We start from the raw sequence: 21,888 nt of genomic DNA on the forward strand, positions 1-21,888 counted from the left end.
CACTCTCCCTACTAAGAAAATAAACAAGGTTGGAGGCGCCATTTTCGGTAGCACTCAAATCCTGTCGAAATTCGCGAGGAAAATACAACAAACGAAATATTTTTATCTCGTAGACCTATGCCAGGGTACACTTACATTCGATATGTGGCAAAACATCCGAGCTAAACTATTTTCCCTGGCCGCTAGCCGTATTTTAAAACGAGTAAGTAGCCACAAGTATCCTTGACCGACGCCGTTGGACAATTAGTCACGATCGTTTGATAAGGGAGCGAAGCAAACTATTATTACCCTCCCCACCAGGTGGAAAGCCTGCGAGGCTGTCACCGGCGCATTTGATACGGATTTTATAAGTTTTCGGAGGAAAGTAAGTAATCTGTAAATATCGCTAATGAAATTTGTGTTCACGCAAATGAGTGCTTTATAACAAAAATGAATGTATATTCGCGTTATTGATCGTATATTGCCGCAAATGAATGTGGATTTCCTGGTAATGAACAGCAAAAGGTGTAATACACTATGATGTCTTTGTTCTCTTTTGTTCTGGCTTGTCTATTACACTTTAACAGCTACATTTTGTTGCACGGGATTTTGAAAACCACTCTAACAAGACGAAATAACAATCAGGACACATGCTTTAATCCGAACAAGTCAAACATGTTATTAGCCAGCGATCTAGGACTTTGCAAGGTCAAACTATGTAAACAATCTAAAGATCCCATTTTGCTCAAGTCATCCAGTGCACGTATCTTCTATGATTTGCTGCAGTTGAAATGCCGAAATTCTGGGTCACTAAACGCGAAGAGCCGAATAAAACAGCCTCAGTGTTTTCTGGCAGCTTGGAGCGTCAATTCAGAGCGGAAAATGCGAACGCACGCGAGGAAATCCGACTTCAAAAGGAAAAAGTCAGCCTCGAGCACCAGAAAAGAGACAGAATTAGAAAGATAAGTGCTAGCGAGAAGCTGGTCGTTGAAAGACATATTCGGAGGAATCTTGTGAGTCGGAGCCGCAGTGAAGACGGGCCTCGCTTCCCTTTAGTTTCGCCAACGCGCAAAATATCTGCAAAGTCGGATTTATCGCCGATCAACGTCTTAGATGTCGGCGAATTACGACTTAGTTCATCCGCACCAAACTCTCCTACAATCCCTAGAAAGCAAGGTCCGGTAAAACTGCCATCAATCGAGGGATCCCCGCAAGCCCGAGGGAGTCTACAGAATCTGACAAAGTATGAAGACTTTGATGTGTTCTCAGACGAATCTGGAGATGGATTCATAACAAGCGTGCCACCACATGGGTACAGAGCGACGCACAGTGCGCGGCCAGCCCATAGGCCCGTGTGTCATTCCAGAGACAAGACAAAAAGCGCGAGTGATGATTCAGCCGTGGGGCGAAGGCATGGCGATCACGCCAGGCGTTTGCGCTATTCGGATATTACTGTTCCAAGTATTGTTGTTGAGGGAGGGGAGAGTCGTGTTGTAGGGCTACGGAGGCGCAGTTTGAGCAGCAATGACTTGTCACTGGCCGAACGCATCCACTCGTTCCTAGGTAGCCTGGAGGCGGCGGGAGTGTGTGATGATAGTAAAGGTAATGTTTTCGAAGATACTGATGCTGATTGAAAGTGAATAAATTCATGTATTGTTAAGACTTTTAAAAGAGATTTTTTTAAGTTTAATTTAAACTTTTTCATTTGTTTAGTTTACTCCATCAAAAAAATATTTCCGTTCCAAAATAATCCGCATAATTGTTAGGATATGAATCTGAGATTGGTGAACATTTCAGTTTGCATTTTTGTAGCGTTTGTCGCTGCCCGACAACAAAACAGAGCAAAGTTGCCTCTAGTTTCTTGTTGTTTGACTAACCACGTAAATATGTTAATTACTCACTAAGTTGTGATTAGGACTATTCGAGGAATTAAATTACAATTGACAATAAAAATCAGTTCCCTAAAAATACAGCTTATTGTGAAATTCTTTAACCTTGCATAACTTATGATTAACAGAGCAAACAACCAATCAAATAGGTGTCATGGCTTTTATTTAAATAGACATTTTTCGGCAGCTTTAACGATTATCTGTTTGGCCTCGTGTGACGTCAGAGACTCGGGGACAATAATCAGCACCCCATTTGCATGACAGGAATGTACAAGTTCCACCTCATCTGTATGACGGGAAGGCGGGTGTTCTGTCCCATAAGCGTCACGGGAAGGCGTGAGCTCACCTTCAATAGCATCATGGGAAGGAATTAAGTCCATATTTTTTGTATCACGGGATAAAAACTCCACCCCATGTGCATTTTGGGACGGCGAGGCATATTGTTCGCCATTTGCATGATGGGACGGAAAGTACTTACCCCATTCCTCACCATTGTTATGGCACGTGTTCAGCACATGGCTGGGCTCAGTGTTCGTAAGGCAAATGCCCCTGTTTGGATGTTCATATATCGTTGAATCTAAGGGATCCGGGTTACAGTGATTGAGAATCGTGTTTTGAGTATTATGTGGCGATGCGGCTGCACACGTCGGAACTTCAATGTTGTCAAAAGCACTCAGTTCTTGGCGCAGATATCTAACACTGCTCTCCGGGCCATCTGATGTTTCAGAATATTCTCCATCGCCCCATTCTTGTCCAGATTCTGCACCGATAGACGGCTTTTCAAACGGTCGCGCAATCTCTCGTGCCCGGGCCTCAACGGCCTTAGGTATCCCGGCAAGTCGTGCGACGTCGATGCCAAATGAGTGCTGGCCAGTGCCGTGCTAGGATACAAATGAGAAATATTAATGAATAGCCGAGTCTTATATTTCAATAATTCTCGCGTTGCCTCCTTCCATGGCTTCTTTTAGATGAGCGGATTGTCGGTTAGTGACGTCACTTTTGATTTGCCGCTCACCCTGTTGGGGACAGTTTATTATCGCAGAGAATGCGTGACAACAGAGGGCTGTCACGAGGCGCCTGGGAACAAGGCTAACTCTCTTCTAAAATAATGGTAACTTTTTTGCGGTGCAATCCACTACGTACCATTACTTTGAAAGTGAAAGTTATCCCCTCGTCAACTAACAGTGCTGTCACGTGATAGCAGGCAACCGCCGGGAGGGCCTGGGTCAGACGAGCGAGCTGGTGAAAGTGGGTTGAGGCGAGTGTACGGCAACGTATGACGTCATGGAGGTGCTCTGTAACCGCCCATGCTATGGACATCCCGTCTAGCATTGATGTACCGCGACCTATGTACGAAGGGTAACACACAGTTACAGCGAACACAAACTGCCCCCCTCTCCACAAAACAAAACAAAAAAAATAAACAAACAAACACTGAACGACTAAAAAAATAAAAAAGTGAAATTCGGACTCACGAACAAAGGTGGATTCGCGCGACATTTTCCTCTTTCAAGACGAGTGATTTTTCAGTACCATTTTTCATGTTTGAAGCATATTGTAGTGGATTGCGTGACATACGGATTTCATTTTTCAAGACGAGTGATTTTTCAGTACCATTTTTCATGTTTGAAGCGTATCGTGGTGGATTGCGTGATATACCGATTTCCTCGTTCAAGACGAGTGATTTTTCAGTACAATTTTTCATGTTTGAAGCGTGACGTGGTGGATTGCGTGACATACCGATTTCGTCTATTAAGACGAGTGATTTCTCCGTGGCGTTTGTCAGTATGTAGGCCGTCTCTAGCATCTCCGACATGAAAGTAGACTGGTGTTGAACGAGGTTGTCACTTGCCCCAATTCGCGCAAACAGACGATCCACAATCCCTGCAATCAACGTTTCCAACAAAAATTCAAGTACCGTGGTTTAATAGCGTTAAAAAAATAAGTAAAGTTTTCTGCTGTTTTCAATATTCTGAGAAAACACTTGACGACTAAAATCGGAATTCAACTAATCTTCCCTCGGTTGCGTGACATATCGGTGCGTGACATGTCGGTTGCGTGACATGACGACTTTCACCAACAGCTTAATCGCCTTCAGGCTTCCCTCAAATCGGAATTTAACCGAACTGATTTTTTGCGGCAGTAAAAGATTTACACAACTTTGGGTGAATAATTATCGGGACATAATTATTACTTATGCAAGCCCGAGCGATGGAACATGAAATAAAAAGAAGAAAAACGGCGAGCAGCCAGATGCCATGATGCTATAGTTATAAATTATATCATATATATGTCCCTCACGTACCCACAGTAGCTTGTTGCGCTGGTACATACGACCCCGCCTGCGCTAGGATGGCAATCAGGGCGTTCTGCCGCAAAAACGTGCTTTTGCCTTAATGGAGAAATAATGAACCGTAGTTTTAGATCAAGGGAAGGCGGGTAGAAGAACGTGAGAAGGTACGAAGCTTTGAAACAAAATCATCATTGTCGTTTTCATCGTTCTTCTTATCATTATCGCCATCATCAAATTATCATCATCATCAATCTATCATCATCAACAAATTTTGATCATCATCATCATCACCAACACCATCATTATCATCATCATCACCAACACCCTCATCACCAATCACCATCATTATCATCATCATCGTCACCATCATTGTCACCATTATCATCATCGTCATCATCATCATCATCACCACCAACCCCATCGTTATCATCATCATCATCATCATCACAAACACCATCATAATCATCATCATCGTCACCATCATTGCCACCATTATCACCATCATCATCATCATCATTATAATCACCAACACCATCATTATCATCATCATTGTCACCAACATCATCATCATTGTCATCATCATCACCACCATCCTCATTACCATTAGCATCAGCATTATCATCATCATCACCACCATCATTATCATCATGTTTACTATCATTTATAGTATAGTAAACAGAAATAATCTCCATTGCCTTTACCATCACAACCACTTTCATCATCATCATCATCATCATCATCATCATCATCATCATCATCAGTAGAAATCATACCCCCCATAACTCATCTCCCATATCTCATCTCACCTCCCATATTAGGCCCCGTGACGATCCACACCCTTTTTTTACTAAGATCGCAGTCATTGCAGACGAAGCTGTCAGGTCTGAGCAAGTCTACAACAGGGTGTCGCCCGCCAGACACCCTGAAGTCTGTAGTCGTTACGATCTTGGGCTTGGTGTATCCGCGAGTCAGAGCAAGGAGACCCAAGGACGAGGCCACGTCGATTTCCGCGAGAGTTCTAGCGAGTTGTCGTAGCTGATCGGCATGACGCGTGACCTTTATGAAGGTATAAAAAAAACATATTTGTAAAGCGCAAATTAACGTCGCGAGACATGTTCAAATGCGCTTCCTTATTTATCATGATTACCGCCACCACCGACATCATCATCAGCTCCGCCATCATCGTCGTCGTCGTCATCATCATCATAATAAATATCAACATCATCATAATCATCTAAAAAAGCCCATTAGAAATTCCTTATTCGTTTACCTGGTGACAGAGATCATTAGAAAGAGCTTTCTGTGTTCGCTCGTGATGCTCTTGTAGCGACTTCAGTTCAGCGTTTAACTCTTGCAGCCTCAAAGTGCTGTAGCGAACTTTACCAGTGACGCCATCTACACGTACGAAATCCTCACGGTCCGCCATCACGGCTTCCTTTGATGATGGGATCTCGACAACGCGGATGAATGCTCGGTGGGGACTAATGGTTAGCTTGGGGATATTCAGCAAAGACCTGTTAAAATTTGGTAAAATAAATTGATTTACAAAGACTCGAAGAGATGGGGGTGTGAATATAGTCTCTAGGAAATCGAAAGAAGTATAAAACATTTTCGCTATTGTTAACGAGAATGCTATTAGCTGTCCAGGGCTGGTTTTGCTTTTATTTACGCGTTGCTTAATTTCTTTTTTTATACCCAAGAGACACTGCGCGTTACGGATGGATTCAACCTTATTTGCAACCTTATTTGATATATTTTTTTCTATTAAGTATTTACTTGTTAATTGTTCTTGTCTATCCTTTCCTCGCCCTTATCTCGCTCCATCCCCCCACCACCCAAACACACATACACTTACCTATAGATCTCTATCAATTATTTTACTTGTTGTTCGTTCTCGCCTATCTTTGCGCGTATCTCGTCGCCTCCCCCCCCCCTCCCCAACTCACCTATAACTTTCCATCAAGTCTTTAACTTGTTGCTTGTTTTCGCCTATCTTTGCGCGTATCTCGTCGCATCCCCCCCCTCCCAAACTCACCTATAACTTTCCATCAAGTCTTTAACTTGTTGCTTGTTTTCGCCTATCTTTGCGCGTATCTCGTCGCCTCCCCCCCCCCTCCCAAACTCACCTATAACTTTCCATCAAGTCTTTTACTTGTTTTTCGTTTTCGCCTATCTTTGCGCGTATCATGCGCCCCCCTCCCAAACTCACCTATAACTTTCCATCAAGTCTTTTACTTGTTTTTCGTTCTCGCCTATCTTTGCGCGTATCATACGCCCCCCTCCCAAACTCACCTATAACTTTCTATCATGTCTTTTACTTGTTTTTCGTTCTCGCCTATCTTTGCGCGTATCATACGCCCCCCTCCCAAACTCACCTATAACTTTCTATCATGTCTTTTACTTGTTTTTCGTTCTCGCCTATCTTTGAGCGTATCATGCGCCCCCCTCCCAAACTCACCTATAACTTTCTATCATGTCTTTTACTTGTTGTTCGTGTTCGCCTATCTTTGCGCGTATCATACGCCCCCCACCCAAACTCACCTATAACTTTCTATCATGTCTTTTACTTGTTTTTCGTTCTCGCCTATCTTTGCGCGTATCATACGCCCCCCTCCCAAACTCACCTATAACTTTCTATCATGTCTTTTACTTGTTTTTCGTTCTCGCCTATCTTTGAGCGTATCATGCGCCCCCCTCCCAAACTCACCTATAACTTTCTATCATGTCTTTTACTTGTTGTTCGTTTTCGCCTATCTTTGCGCGTATCATACGCCCCCCTCCCAAACTCACCTATAACTTTCTATCATGTCTTTTACTTGTTGCTCGTTTTCGACTATCTTTGCGCGTATCTCGTCGCCTCCCCCCCCCCTTCCCAACTCACCTATAACTTTCTTTCTTGTTAAATGCCCAATTTACAAAAAACTTAGAAATACTCTTTCCCAACAACTAAATAGACATTTCCCAAACTTTACAGATTTAATAGCCCCCAAAAAACACCACAGCTTTGTAGCTAAATACATTTATGACTGCTTTTAAATTAGACAATCTTACTTATAAATATTAGAGAATAATGGCCTTTGTACATCTTTGTTCACGGCACTTCTAATAAATCTGTCTCTCGAGTCTTTAACTTGTTGCTCGTTTTCGCCTATCTTTGCGCGTAACTCGTCACCTCCCCCCCCCCCCCCCTCCCCAACTCACCTATAACTTTCTATCAAGTCTTTTAATTGTTTCTCGTTTTCGCTTATCTTTGCGCGTATCTCGTCGCCTCCCCCCTTCCCCAACTCACCTATAACTTTCCATCATGTCTTTTACTTGTTTCTCGTTTTTGCATATCTTTGCGCGTATCTCGTCGCCTCCCCCCCTCCCCCCCTCTCCAACTAACCTATAACTTTCTATCATGTCTTTTACCTCGTTTTCGCCTATCTTTGCGCGTATCTCGTCGCCTCCCCCCCTTCCCCAACTCACCTATAACTTTCTATCAAGTCTTCAACTTTTTACTTACGTTTTCGCCTATTTTTGCGCGTATCTCGTCGCCTCCCCCCCTCCCAAACTCACCTATAACTTTCTATCATGTCTTTTACTTGTTTTTCGTTCTCGCCTATCTTTGCGCGTATCATGCGCCCCCCTCCCAAACTCACCTATAACTTTCTATCATGTCTTTTACTTGTTGTTCGTTTTCGCCTATCTTTGCGCGTATCATACGCCCCCCTCCCAAACTCACCTATAACTTTCTATCATGACTTTTACTTGTTGCTCGTTTTCGACTATCTTTGCGCGTATCTCGTCGCCTCCCCCCCCTTCCCAACTCACCTATAACTTTCTTTCTTGTTAAATGCCCAATTTACAAAGAACTTAGAAATACTCTTTCCCAACAACTAAATAGACATTTCCCAAACTTTACAGATTTAATAGCCCCCAAAAAACACCACAGCTTTGTAGCTAAATACATTTATGACTGCTTTTTAATTAGACAATCTTACTTATAAATATTAGAGAATAATGGCCTTTGTACATCTTTGTTCACGGCACTTCTAATAAATCTGTCTCTCGAGTCTTTAACTTGTTGCTCGTTTTCGCCTATCTTTGCGCGTAACTCGTCACCTCCCCCCCCCCCCCCTTCCCCAACTCACCTATAACTTTCTATCAAGTCTTTTAATTGTTTCTCGTTTTCGCTTATCTTTGCGCGTATCTCGTCGCCTCCCCCTTCCCCAACTCACCTATAACTTTCCATCATGTCTTTTACTTGTTTCTCGTTTTTGCATATCTTTGCGCGTATCTCGTCGCCTCCCCCCTCCCCCCCCCTCTCCAACTAACCTATAACTTTCTATCATGTCTTTTACCTCGTTTTCGCCTATCTTTGCGCGTATCTCGTCGCCTCCCCCCCTTCCCCAACTCACCTATAACTTTCTATCAAGTCTTTAACTTTTTACTTACGTTTTCGCCTATTTTTGCGCGTATCTCGTCGCCTCCCCCCTCCCCAACTCAACTATAACTTTCTATCAAGTCTTTTAATTGTTGCTCGTTTTCGCCTATCTTTGCGCGTATCTCGTCGCCTCCCCCTTCCCCAACTCACCTATAACTTTCTATCATGTGTTTTACTTGTTTCTCGTTTTCGCCTATCTTTGCGCGTATCTCGTCGCCTCCCCCCCCCCCTCCCCAACTCACCTATAACTTTCCATCAAGTCTTTAACTTGTTGCTTGTTTTCGCCTATCTTTGCGCGTATCTCGTCGCATCCCCCCCCTCCCAAACTCACCTATAACTTTCCATCAAGTCTTTAACTTGTTGCTTGTTTTCGCCTATCTTTGCGCGTATCTCGTCGCCTCCCCCCCCCCTCCCAAACTCACCTATAACTTTCCATCAAGTCTTTTACTTGTTTTTCGTTTTCGCCTATCTTTGCGCGTATCATGCGCCCCCCTCCCCAACTCACCTATAACTTTCCATCAAGTCTTTTACTTGTTGCTCGTTTTCGCCTATCTTTGCGCGTATCTCGTCGCCTCCCCCTTCCCCAACTCACCTATAATTTTCTATCATGTCTTTTATTTGTTGCTCGTTTTCGCCTATCTTTGCGCGTATTTCGTCACCTTCCCCCTCCCCAACTCATCTATAACTTTCCATCAAGTCTTTTACTTGTTGCTCGTTTTCGCCTATCTTTGCGCGTATCTCGTCGCCTCCCCCCCCCCCCCCCCCTCACCTATAACCTTTCCATCAAGTCTTTTACTTGTTGCTCGTTTTCGCCTATCTTTGCGCGTATCTCGTCACCTTCCCAACTCACCTATAACCTTTCCATCAAGTCTTTTACTTGTTGCTCGTTTTCGCCTATCTTTGCGCGTATCTCGTCACCTTCCCAACTCACCTATAACTTTCTATCAAGTCTTTTACTTGTTGCTCGTTTTCGCCTATCTTTGCGCGTATGTCGTCACCTCCCCCACCCTCCCCAACTCACCTATAACTTTCTATCAAGTCTTTTAACTGTTGCTCGTTTTCGCCTATCTTTGCGCGTATCTCGTCGCCTCCCCCCCCCCCCTCCCCAACTCACCTATAACTTTCCATCAAGTCTTTAACTTGTTGCTCGTTTTCGCCTATCTTTGCGCGTATCTCGTCGGCCTCATCTGAGTAGCCCTCCAGCACACTAGCCTCCACAGACTCCACGTGACCTACGGCCTGCTCCAGCTTTGTGCGCAGGCCCTCCATGGCTTCGTAGTCTAGCGCACGTAATAAGCCAATCACAGAGATGGATTCGTGTGCAATGCTTGAGCGCAAAAGATCCCGGATGTTAGAGTATATGATGATTGAGTCCCGGATGAGGCGAAGGTCAGCTAGTCCTGCCATTGAGGTAGCTACCTAGAGACAAAAATACAGTTTTAAAGCAATACGCTAGAGACAAACATACAGTTTTAAAGCAATACGCTAGAGACCAACACATTTAAATCTACTGTAGACAGAAAATACAGCCAACTCTACACTAGTCACAAAAATACAATATATAGGAGAAACTAAACGCAAACTTAGAAAAGCAGAGAAATAACGTTACGTAAAGAATGGCAGAATACGATGAACTCTGTTCAAAAGTTGACAAGTTCACAAAAGTGACGTGCCGCGTCGTTAATCAATTCAGTAAGTTAGAAAATGATAAATACAACGCAATTCGCATAAAAAGAGTCAAGAGAGATATCCCTCTTTTTATTGTTTTATGGATTTTGAGTAAATTTTTACAAAAAAATCACTATTGGCAATAGGTTTTAAAGTGCCAGAACGGAAGGAATGATATTAACTAATGGAATAAGAGAGCTAATTTTTAAACAAATTCGTATTTTTCAAAAAATGTATTTACAAAATCAATTAGCAATGGACTTTTAAAGTGCGAGGTGGGAAGGGAAGAATGATATTATTGTCAAATTCACTTGCATCAGCAAAAATATGAATGGCACGCGTTTGTATTTTGCTAATAATAGCGATTTGGCTTTACTCAGGGAGAGTACAATTGTCAAAGTGATTGAGTTTGCTGATCGAATGAGCCAACTCTTGTAATATACGCTCAAAATAGCAAAATATGGTTTTGTTAGTGTTGTAGTGTGATGCATTTCAAAATGCATAAATTAAATTGTGTTCGTAATAACAACCTCAAATCATTGCTATATGATCATTTGTGTATTTCTCTTCTAACAATTCATTGTATATTATAATCACGTACGGCCTAGCCTCAACTGGAAATTAGACGTTCTTTAAAAAAGAGTGGGTTTGGCTTTCATTCAAGGGTTGTAAATAAACTATTCAAATACATTTTCTATTTGTAATGGGAAATGTACTTTGTAATGGGAAATTGTTACTCGGAATCAGTATTTTTGTGAAAATGACATTAAATATTCTCGAGGGCTTATCCCACAATTTTAACTTTACTCATTTAATAACAAAATAGAGTCGATCATTTGTGTTTCCATAGAAATATTTAATCATAATAATTTCTTTGTTCTGGGTATTTATAACAGAGGACGAAAATGCAATAAAAACATGAATAAGAGGGGGAGTATGATGTATTTGCTCATCTCATGAGAATAAAAAATGAAGACAGCCAAATCTTTTTGTTTGCTGTTCTTCAAAGCCAAATTGACCAAGTGCGGCTAGAAAAGCCATTTTCGAGACACTCGGCTCAGTGATACACCTGATCTATTGCAATAAAAAAGCAGATCGGAAGTCCAATTTACAGGATGAAACGGCGGTCTCAAGGTGATGGTATTTGCTCTGAGATTATTATCAAGAATTTATTCAATAAAGAGAGAAAAGGATAAGCAATACGACGTGAAAAGCAGCAAGGTCATAAGAAATAACGCCTTTTGAACATAAAGTTATCAGAAATAGGACTAAAGCACATCTGCTCTTATGTGGCAAATGAAAAAAAACAACATCTAATTTCAACATGTTAAAATATGATAGCAATGTTCAAACTGTGTAGTGCTGTACTAAGTGGAAGATTGAGTAAAGGAGGCATTTTATAACCCTGGGTACCACAGGCTCGAAGCTTCACTATTAAGGTTCCGCAAGCAGGCGACAACGACTGAGCATTTGACTTGAAATTGTACAACGAAAAGACGTCAAAGTCGAGGACGGGCGGCGAGCAGAAAAACAGTAAAAGCTACAGGATTTTAAAGGATAAAGGATTTTAGTTGAAGTGAAGGGAAGGAAAAGTAAGAAATTGAACTGGATTCAACTATACAAAAATAAAAAAGTTAGGGAATTTAACTGTACGAATAGAAGAGTTTGAATCGTAGAAATTGAAGAAATATAACTGCGCCATATCAAACTCGGTGGACAGGACGTGAGCATGGCTAACAACACGACATTTTACGGGAACGTTTCTCTTGCCAGTCCCGTCCCTTGGTTTATTTGGTATAAGACGCCAGAAGATCATCGCCTTGGGCTTCTTTCCGCGTACATCGGCATCGTGACGCTCTCATTGCTCGGTGACATTGCGCTAATTGCAGTCATCTGCAAGTACCGGCACCTGCGAACCAAAGGGAACTACTTTGTACTGAACATGGCAGCGTCAGACATAGCCGCACTTCTTGTGCTTACTCGCTCTGTCTATATATTGCATAGTGAGTCAAACGCCTGGGACATCCAGGGTTGGCCAGGGGATATTCTGTGTAAATTAGCTGCCTTTACGCGCGATATTACGATCAGTGTATCCATACAAAGTATGGTTTTCTTGGCATTGAACAGATACGTTGCCGTGGTCTATCCAGCAAGACCACCCCCGGTGATTCTGAGACCACAAGTAGCTATTCCCTTTATATGGGTTGCCGGGTTCGCCACGTTTGGAGTGTACTTTCGGGTCTACAGAATCGAGGTAATGTATGGCGAGATTTACTGCTTCAACCGATGGGAGCCGCCATTTGACCCTTCAACCGGACAGCGTAACTTCTATATAATGTTCATGATAACACAGTTCTTCATCCCGCTCCCGCTAATGACCGTCATCTACATCGCAATCGCCCTGAATCTCAAGCGGCAAGTGATACCAGGCGAGCAATTACCTGAAAACGAAAGACGCCAGCGAAAGCGCAACAAAAACGCTGTGCTGATGGCTGCCGCAATTGTCGGTTCTTTCGCAGTGTGTTGGGCTCCTCAGCACACATTTGAACTCCTACAATGGAGAGGAGCGTTGAGTGATTTGAAGTTTGAAGAGTACGTTTATATACACAATACCGTGGTAGTGATGACCTATGCTAGCTTCGTCATTAATCCATTAATCTGTTTCATGTTTACTGAGGGCCTTCGTAAGGCGTTGAAGCAAATGTTGACGTGTGGCTGTTTCCTAAACTCGACATGGATCGAACCCTCAAAGACGATGGAAACCAGCTTGAATTTACGAACTAGACAGCGCCACGATGAAACCGTGAACGAAGACGGCTGAAAATCAAAGCATTTGATGCGAAAATTCAAGTAATAAAGATTGATTAATTGATTAATAAAATTGTGTCTGGTAGATGTCACTTGATAATGACGATGGTGACGATAATGATGATAATGGTGATGAAGATGATAGGGATGTTGATGATGGTGGTCGCGATAATGATGTTGGTGATAACGGCGACAAAAAGATATGACTATGTTGAGCAAGGTAAACTTATTCTAACACTTTTGTACTGGCGAAAAATGTGTATCGAATATATGAAGTAATTTTTCTATGAATTGAATTAAGAATATTTTTAATTTAGATTAAAATATCATATAAAAAGAGAGAACCAAAGGGGAGGAGTGAGGAATCTCCAGAAAAGAAGACAGAGGTGATCGTCCTATCTTTTAGTTTCGACCAACTTACTATATAACACCCTTGTGCGCTCACACTTGTGTTACGCTAGCGAAATATGGGCCCCTCAGTCTTACATTTCCAACTTACGTCTGTGTGAGAGCGTGCAGAGGCGCGCGACGCGTTTTATCCTTTCCTGCCACTCGAATCCTGATCTGAGACCCAACTATAAATCACGCCTTATAACTTTGAATTTACTCCCCCTGTCATACTGGCTACAATGCAAAGATCTGTGTTTCTTCTATAAAGCAATTACCGGCTACCATGACCTTCACTTTGAAAAATTTGAATCTTTTAAGAAAATGTAAAAACACTATATTTCAACCAAACTAAACTCTGACTTTGACCCCGACCGGATCCTACATGGGAAACAGTCTGCCATAAATGCTGCTTCTTCAGGCTGAATTGCTGTTAGATTAGTCTCTGTGTTTTTGTATTTTATCGATAAGTGTTCAAGTATCCGTAGGGTCGGGGCAGGCCTCGCCGGGACCTCGTGTCCGTTCGCCTTTCTCTCTCTGCACTTATTCTTGTCTGTTTTGTATGTATTTTGTTTGTATATCCTTATATATAAGTGTGGAGGAAGCCTCTAAATAAATAAATAAATAAATAAATAAATAAATAAATAAATAAATAAATAAATAAATAAACAAATAAACAAATAAACAAATAACAAATAAATAAATAAACAAATAAATAAATAAACAAATAAACAATTAAATAAATAAATGAATGAATAAAAAATAAATAAATAAATAAAATAAAAACGAGAAATAGCAACTGCGTGTATGATATGTAACTTATGTAAATAAATTCTTGTATTTCTCATATACCCTTAATTCTTATTATAAAACCCAGCCCAATAACAGCGCCCCCCCCCCCCCCCCGCCCCCGAGAACTAACGTCCTTGCGCCCCTCCTCTGCACTAAAACTATCTCATACGATATACGACATAGAGATTGGGTCATTCTTTTTACGGCGAATTTATTCTACACGTATTTCTACAATTTGAAAGAAGTTTAACATTTTTAAAACAAATGTTAAAACTGTTCAGCATACTTTCAGGCATTTCTCTTGCTACGAAACCCTATGCAAATCCGCTTCAATCACTGTGAATTTTAATCCATCCGTCGACTAAAACAGCTCGATTCTATTTCTTAAGTATCATTATACAGGGAAACTTATTTTAGATACATTGTCACGGAAGTCGGACCTTCAGTTTAGGTTTTCAACACTACTCAAAGGAGGCCAATTACCCCACCATTTTATGCTCCCGCATAATAGCGAGTGACTCAAAGAATCCATTTCCATCGGCTAATTCAAGCAAGTAACTGAGATACTTTCCATTAAATATCTTGACAAGACAATTATGAAGTATCACACTTATATTGTGCATGGTTATCTAACTTTCCTTGCGAACAGACTGGTGTATTTTTCGATGTAAACAAAGGAGAGTTTGATCGACTTTCTTTAAATTGCCAGAAGAATGAAAAACGTAATACTACGGCGCAATGTTACGGTTCAACGTTTTTATTGAAAAAATATGCTTGCAATAAGCACGTCGCAAAACGTGCAAATGATACAATATTGAACTTATATAAATATCATATAATAATATACACTATATTGCCTAATAGCAGCGTATCATAGGGAGAACTGTCTGTGGGTCGTTCATGTTACTCTTTTTCTTTCGGAATGAAAAGTACAATACTGCGGTGTAATGCTAGCTATTCGGTGCAGCCTTATTTTTTAAAGAGTTCAATTCGTCAAACAGCATTTGCATTTCACTTTTTGATTTCGCGAACACGGTCACGTCCGCTTGGCATCCCTCCACCACATCCGCCACAGAGAGGACAATAACCCGGCCGGAGTCTGTGTTGCCGTTTATGCTCCCAGTGTTATTTATATCATTCGCTTTGGCAATCAGTTCTTCGCTGGAGCAGTTGAATTTCTTCATGAGCGACAGACTAGATTTTGTGAATCCAAACTGAGCCATGTAAGGGGCGAGAAGAAGATGGGTGGTATCGCCGCCGACCCTGGGGTTGAGATCGCATAGGTAACGCCCACCGTCCTCTGTGAAGATCACCTCGATGGTGACGAGACCAAAGTAACCGTTCTCGTGCAGGTAGTCTTTCACCGGGATGACAAAGTCGTCGTAGACCATGTCCTTAAGGCGATCCTGGTCCTCCCATTCGACGATAGCAGAAGACCATTGGAACCCGGTGAACCCTCCGACTGTTGTTCCGACCCATGTCACTTCTCCGCTCTTAGATACATAGAACTGGTAGCTGGGCACGTCCACGATTGCGCTCAGGCATTCTTGTAGAACGAACCCCTCTTTCCACTCGGCTTTGTCGATGACTTCAGAGAGTATGGCTTGGAGATGCTCGAGGTCGTTAGCGATTTGTGTACCACGGCCAGACCAAGACTGGTCAATCTTCATCAAGCACGGAAAAGACAGACTAGAGACGTTGATCCTCGGCGGGGAGCACACGTTAATTTCAGGAATCGTGCTTTTCAGTTGTAGTCTGTAATGCGTGTCAGGATTGACAGAGTGTTTGTTTTCAGACATGCCCTGCATCGCTCCGGTAGTGACAACAGGGACATTATCGCTTAACCCCTCTTCAATAGTCTTGATCGTCGCCGGCGCAAACGCGGGCAGCCATTTTTTCCAGTGCGCGGTGAGGTTTTTGTCTGGCTGCCTGTCCATGAGTATCGGGACCTCACTACCAGCCGTCGCGAGATTTCTCATCGGGAACTGATACTCGAGAAACGTCTGCGAAGGCGGAGGGTAGTCGAAAACTCGATATTTTTTATCGTTGAGGAACCTGTAGTCTTTTGATGAGTATGTGGACGGCCAGGCAGGAAGAAAGTAAGCCTCGTTTAAGTCCTTTTTTATCAAACTACTAAGCGTCAAGACTTCGTTCGCTGCCATTGCACACACGATATTTCGCCTCGAACAGCGCCTTGAAATCTTTCTCGATCTGTCTCTCGAACTCCGTTGAAGTAATCTGTCTAGTTCGCCCTCCTTTTATATGCAAGGCAGCCCGAAATCAGTCTTACTCGTAGACTAAACCGGTTTAACCGGATGCTACGCGCTACGCTCTGGTTCCATGTGCAGACGAAAAGAGCGTTAGGTCATCCAGCTTATCACGTCCCTAAACATCCAATCAGCGCTGTATACAAACAACGCTGAACCGTTTATCACACAAGAGTAAAATTGTTTTCTAGACACAACCAACATACACAACCATACGCTGAAAAACACTTACAGTTAAAAAGCTGACTCGCGCCAAACAGACGGCCAGTCGTCGGTTTCTACGACGACTACGACGGTTCACTGTTTATTTGAAATAATTAATCCTACGCAAAACGCTTAAATAATAGAATATATTAAAAAAAACTTGTTCTGAGTTTAAATAGCAATGTATCGTGTGAGAACCTGTCTTCGGGTTGTATTTTCTTTCTCCTCTGAACTCGTAACTCACGCAACTCTCCCGTCACGCTCGATCTTGATTATCGAAATAAAAACCTTCACGACCAAGCATTGTAATAGTATTCAGTTATATTTTCAACGGATAAAAACGGTAAATACGACGAAATATGATGAATGTATACTAAAATAAACCTCCGATTTACTATGCGAGTTTGCTAGACATTTGAAAGCCGAAAATATCTTGTTTTTCCTGACAAGCATAAATTACACAGACGAGTACTGGGATTCATTCAAATCGGTGCATCCGTGATTTGCATAAACTGGTTATAATAACATGATTTAAACCGGTCTAAATAATCAAGATTTTAGAACTGGTATTGGCATGAAGACAACTGACGAATTTAGAAATTTCTGGAAGAACGGGTTGGGAACACAGACATCTATTCCTTTGTCGATTTTTTTTTATTTAAAATACTTGAAAAAAATATTATATTTCGTATTGTATTTCGCTGGGCTGGCGTTATTAGGCTGGCGTTCGCGAAAAAAGAAAACACCAGCCAAACGAAATACAAAGAGAGCTCTTGTACCTTAGCACCAGAAAAGGTGTGCAGGTCCCAAACGAAGACCTAAAGGCCCAAACGAAGACCTTGTAAAATAGATTTGTTGATGCTTGGCAGGCCCGAGCCAGGATTTTGAGCGGGGTAGTTCGTTTATCCATTTTAGCCGACCAAATTTCCGGTATACTCCTCGCCTTATTACATTAAGCAATCAATATATCAAATAAATGCAATCTTGTATTTAAAATGTTATAAGTAGGGTGCTTTTTAACATATAGTAAAGATAATTATTATAAAAATATTTTTATAGTCATTTATAAACATATTGATGTTCACGGTATATCCAGCCAAATGTTATATTTTTTTGTTTGCTCGGAGCGGACCTTCAAGCCGGGTGGGGGGGGGGGGGGGGGCTCGTCCGAACCCCCCCTGGCTACGGGTCTGCAAATGGTAAAATACATTTGACTGTTACTTTAAATGAACTTTTCAGTCATACTACAGATATCCTTGCTCGCGGTTTTAAACTTTATTTTAATTACAGTAAAGATACAAAAGGTATCCCAGTAAAAAGGGCAATTTTCTTAGCTCCTTTCATGCAAAATAAGGCCTAGATGGATGGGGTCCGAATAAACTAATATACAAAAGTGAGAATACGTTTTATAGCTTATAAACCATGATATTAACAACATTTTGTTAATAAAGGGGTATTGGACCAGTTTATAAGCAAAAGCTGTGTGATTTTCTTGACTCAGTCAGTGGCATCCTAGCTTTCCAACAGTGTACATTCTTATCACAATGGTTCGATGCATACCTTCAAGACCCTGAGCCGTAGCAGGCCTCAAAATGTGGGGGGAGGGGTACGGTACAGAATTATAAAGAAAGCGTGGATTCCGTTTTTAGTCATAATACCCCCTACTGGTCATTTCCTTATAATTTTTGAAAATGTTGCAGTGGGGGGGGGGGGGGGGGGGGGGGGGGGGGGGAGGGAGGGGCACATGCCCCATATGCCCCTACCCCTGCTACGGCCCTGATACCATTTATCCCTTAACGGATGATTGAGTGTTTTCATCTTCTTGTGACTACTTTGTATATTATTTTTTGGTTGTGGGGTACTACTCGTGTTTAGTATAGTCAAGTTGAGGGGCTTAAACTCCAGGGCAAACCAAGCAATTTTCATGCACAAGTCTAGTGAGCAACAAAAACACTGCAAGAGCAGAGAGCAGAAAAGTAGAGTTTTTTTGGCTATTAAAATTTAAAGAGCATGACTAAAACCATTTTATGTAAAATTGTGAATAAGACACAATTAAAGTTGTTCTAATAAACAAGAAAGTTACCCTGGGTACCAGAGTCTCAAGCTTTGTTTGTTTACTATGCGCCCTTTACTGACTGCGGAGTAAAGCTCTAGACTCTGGTAACCAGGGTACAAGAAAGTAGACACAAAATAGTAATCATATCTTAGCTACTAACCTTTTGTAGAGTCCGTTCAATGTCAGGACATCTTTTTAGACATTGACGCACTTCTTCATTCAAGTGACGATCATTGTAGAACATCTCAACACTATTCAGACGCGACTGGATCACATGCACTTGCGTTGATGGAGCACAAATCCGTGCGTGAAGAAGTCTTCTACCCGCATGGGTACAAGTAGTGTTCATAACACCGAATAAAGTGGCCTTCTTATCGGAATTCATTAGAGGCTCAGTGAGTTCAAGTGAGCGTCGGGTATTGGAGTCAATGGCCATGTGTGTTTGGTGGTTATATTGAGATGGTTTATTTAGTATAGGGGTCACATCTTTTTGTGTGTAGCTTAAAAAGTTGAGCAGCGCTACTCCAGCACAGAGTTCTATAGATGAGAAATTGGCTGTGTTTGTGGAAAGGAAGTGCTTGATGTTGTTTTGTGAGGTTGGATCACTGTTGTCAAACCATTCTTCTGGGATTGTGGTGACATGGAATTTCTCTACACAGCTCAGTGGTGGTTTGCTTAATTTCTTTGGTACTTTGTAGTTTGGACTGGGGTTAGCTTCTTCCATATCTCTGGCTGTAATCAAAATCTAGGCAGTGAAACAAAAGGGGGGCAGACTCAAATGATAAATAATATGGCACTGTGAACTAGGGAGGGAGGGTCAAGGGCAGAAAATGCCACCCTTTTGAATGGGAAAACAGGTTTCCCTCCCTTGAGATAAAGGTTAGTACCAACATTTATAAAATACCCCCTTATGGAGTTGGAATATCTCTAACAACAGGACAAACCCTTCCATGTTATGTGAATAAATAAATGATTATGCCCCCTTTTTTTATTTGACAATGAAAGACAGTTTAGGGCAGCATGTATTTGTGTTAAGATGAAAAAAGGTTTAAACAAATGAACAGGTGGCCTATAAATGAAGTAAATATATTTCTCTTATTATAAATAATCTTTTCATACCTCAGCGGGATTAATTCTTGTTAGATCCTCTTCCAGAGTGTCTAGAGTTGAGGTGGCAAGGTGGAATTCTCCTGTTGAAATATCCACCCAGGCCACCCCAAGGGAGCCACCAGGGCCTCTAGTTAGACTGAGTAGATAGTTGGCATCAGGCTCTAGAGGCTCGAGTACAGTTCCAGGTGTGACAAGCCTCACCACATCACGATGGATAAGCTTTGAAGACTTTGATGTCCTTTAAAAGCAATTAAGGAATAAAATAGATGCAGTGGAGCCTCCACATAAGGGGCAGCCTAGAAAAATATCAAGAATCAGATGTTGTCTGATTGTTAGTACATGAATTTGATTATAGACTTTGCAAAGTGTCTGTTATATTAAGGATTTGTGTGTGCTTAATGGGGGTTTGTTATATGGATATTCCTTTCTATATTTTTCTAGAGAAATAAAACAAAGTCTGTATAATAATTTTGGGAAAAGCTACTTATTACAGTTCCCCCTCTCCTGACTTTTTGTTGGGTATGGCTCATAGGGACAAAAAGGAACATGGAGGGGTGAGTGGGGGTAGGTGGCAAAATACTTACACTGGCTAACCAGGTAACACAGCAATATTTAATATCCCCACCCCACCACTATTTCATGTCCTTACTTCTCTGGTATTTGTTGCGAGATTGCAATCTGGAATCCATGTTGGACAAGTGGTGTTAACCAGCTGTTGAGTGACCTGACAGGAAAACCAGCCATTAGCTTGCTTACAGTTGCACTTTTAGTCAAGCGCAAAGACAGCTTCTGTGAAACATCAATGGCATCCTTTCCATAAATCTCATAGAAATCTCCAACTTGAAACAGCACAACAAACTCTGGGTAACGTTTCTTGATCTCATTGTATTGGCACAAGAGATTGTTGGTTTTGGCTGCTGGTTTGGTATCACTTGAAAAGTAGACTTTACATATTCTTGATACTTCTTTCATTCGAGTATGTGAAAGCAGCCTCTGCACCCTGAAAGAAAAACACATTATGGTAAAGATACCAAAAGGGTCTGATTTTCTAAAAAAATACCCCCTTTTCAAGAAAACAGCATCCTTTTTTAGTAGTCACCATCCAAGTTAAATCCCCTCACCCAAAGTTACACTGACCCCCTCAATCCCACCCCTCCCCCAAAAAGTAACAACAACAAAAACAACATTGTAGCTTGTAGGGTGGTTGGTGACAAAATCTTAGACTATTTGCATATGATAATTTGTCCCAGTCCACCCATGCCATGGAAATCATGCCAGTCAATCAAGCTCCTGTCATGGACCATATCAGCTGCTCCACTCCCAAACCCCAGGGGGGGGAGGGGGTTTTCCCATGTCGATCTGATAGGGATGCTTGTCGTATTTCTTAGGGGTCAAAATCAGGCCTCAGGTATTTTTTAGGGGGTATCCGAGGAAAAATAGGCTTTTCTCTTAGAATTGGTATTTTTAGATTTTTTGGGGTATTTTTTAGGGTAGCAACTTTAGGTGTGCCGGTATTATTTAGGGGTATTTTTCGAATTTCCCGACGAGCATCCATATCACTTTTACCCTGAAGAGCCCCCCCGGGCCCAAACCCCATTACTCTACCCTACCCTAGCATATCCAACAGTACAAATTGGCAACATCTAGGGTACGAAAGTAATTAACTTTAACTGTTAATTACATAGCTTAATTATGTGCGTCAATATGTTGATGTAATAGGGTAAGGGAGTCATCCAATATCTATATTTTTAAAGTTTATAAAATTAGTTGCCATTGAGGCGAAGTTCATCTGCATCAGACCGTGCACGGTAATATCTCTGAATATGATATCATCCTTACAGACAAAACTAACAATGAAGTGTATAAGTAGATTAATATCATCATCGCGTACCTCTCAGCTGTGAGTTCAGTTAAAAAATAAAAAGAACTCCGGGTAATGACTCCCGCCATTTTTATATTGTTGACATGTCTGCGATACTTCAGTACAGCGGCTCAGTGCGGGGACGGTA

At 41.8% G+C, this 21,888-nt stretch overlaps 4 protein-coding genes and 1 long non-coding RNA gene across 6 annotated transcripts; 3 read left to right on the top strand and 2 right to left on the bottom strand.

Annotated features, from left to right (window-relative positions):
* Positions 1–9: 9 nt before the first annotated feature.
* LOC5511142 lies at positions 10–1,947 on the top strand. Its single transcript, XM_001631512.3, has one exon. The coding sequence runs from the start codon at positions 771–773 to the stop codon at positions 1,611–1,613; it is 843 nt and encodes a 280-aa protein (XP_001631562.1). The 5' UTR covers positions 10–770; the 3' UTR covers positions 1,614–1,947.
* A 67-nt stretch (positions 1,948–2,014) lies between these two features.
* On the bottom strand, positions 2,015–21,880 carry LOC5511139 (DNA mismatch repair protein MutS). 2 transcript variants are annotated; one of them, XM_048732472.1, is made up of 12 exons: positions 21,771–21,880; positions 20,529–20,879; positions 19,889–20,117; positions 18,930–19,514; positions 9,702–10,006; positions 5,432–5,675; positions 4,968–5,217; positions 4,174–4,260; positions 3,609–3,752; positions 3,012–3,214; positions 2,347–2,749; positions 2,015–2,214 (listed from the first exon to the last, which is right to left on the bottom strand). In XM_048732472.1, exons 1-12 carry the CDS (start codon positions 21,827–21,829, stop codon positions 2,030–2,032), a joined length of 3,045 nt encoding a protein of 1,014 aa, XP_048588429.1. In that variant the 5' UTR covers positions 21,830–21,880; the 3' UTR covers positions 2,015–2,029. The 2 variants fall into 2 exon arrangements, with proteins under 2 accessions (XP_048588429.1, XP_048588423.1); XM_048732466.1 differs by having other exon boundaries at positions 2,015–2,749.
* Positions 5,121–5,745, top strand: LOC125572250. Its single transcript, XR_007313700.1, has 2 exons — positions 5,121–5,227; positions 5,519–5,745. It is a non-coding gene; the product is annotated as an uncharacterized LOC125572250 (long non-coding RNA).
* Positions 11,190–13,412, top strand: LOC5511140 (substance-P receptor). The gene has a single exon (XM_001631511.3). The coding sequence runs from the start codon at positions 11,985–11,987 to the stop codon at positions 13,074–13,076; it is 1,092 nt and encodes a 363-aa protein (XP_001631561.1). The 5' UTR covers positions 11,190–11,984; the 3' UTR covers positions 13,077–13,412.
* Positions 14,984–16,485, bottom strand: LOC116605000. Its single transcript, XM_048732502.1, has one exon. It carries the CDS (start codon positions 16,402–16,404, stop codon positions 15,193–15,195), a length of 1,212 nt encoding a protein of 403 aa, XP_048588459.1. The 5' UTR covers positions 16,405–16,485; the 3' UTR covers positions 14,984–15,192.
* Positions 21,881–21,888: the final 8 nt, after the last annotated feature.

Source organism: Nematostella vectensis, chromosome 1 (genome assembly GCF_932526225.1).
Source record: "Nematostella vectensis chromosome 1, jaNemVect1.1, whole genome shotgun sequence".
Taxonomy (NCBI): domain Eukaryota; kingdom Metazoa; phylum Cnidaria; class Anthozoa; order Actiniaria; family Edwardsiidae; genus Nematostella; species Nematostella vectensis.

Coding starts and splice junctions, on each gene's coding strand:
- LOC5511140 (XM_001631511.3), top strand. CDS start 11,985: ATGGCTAACAACACGACATTTTACGGGAACGTTTCTCTTGCCAGTCCC.
- LOC5511142 (XM_001631512.3), top strand. CDS start 771: ATGCCGAAATTCTGGGTCACTAAACGCGAAGAGCCGAATAAAACAGCC.
- LOC5511139 (XM_048732466.1), bottom strand. CDS start 21,829: ATGGCGGGAGTCATTACCCGGAGTTCTTTTTATTTTTTAACTGAACTC. Junction 20,118..20,528: donor TCGCAACAAATACCAGAGAA/GTAAGGACATGA, acceptor TTGCTTTTAAAG/GACATCAAAGTCTTCAAAGC. Junction 2,750..3,011: donor CTTTCACTTTCAAAGTAATG/GTACGTAGTGGA, acceptor TTTGTATCCTAG/CACGGCACTGGCCAGCACTC.
- LOC116605000 (XM_048732502.1), bottom strand. CDS start 16,404: ATGGCAGCGAACGAAGTCTTGACGCTTAGTAGTTTGATAAAAAAGGAC.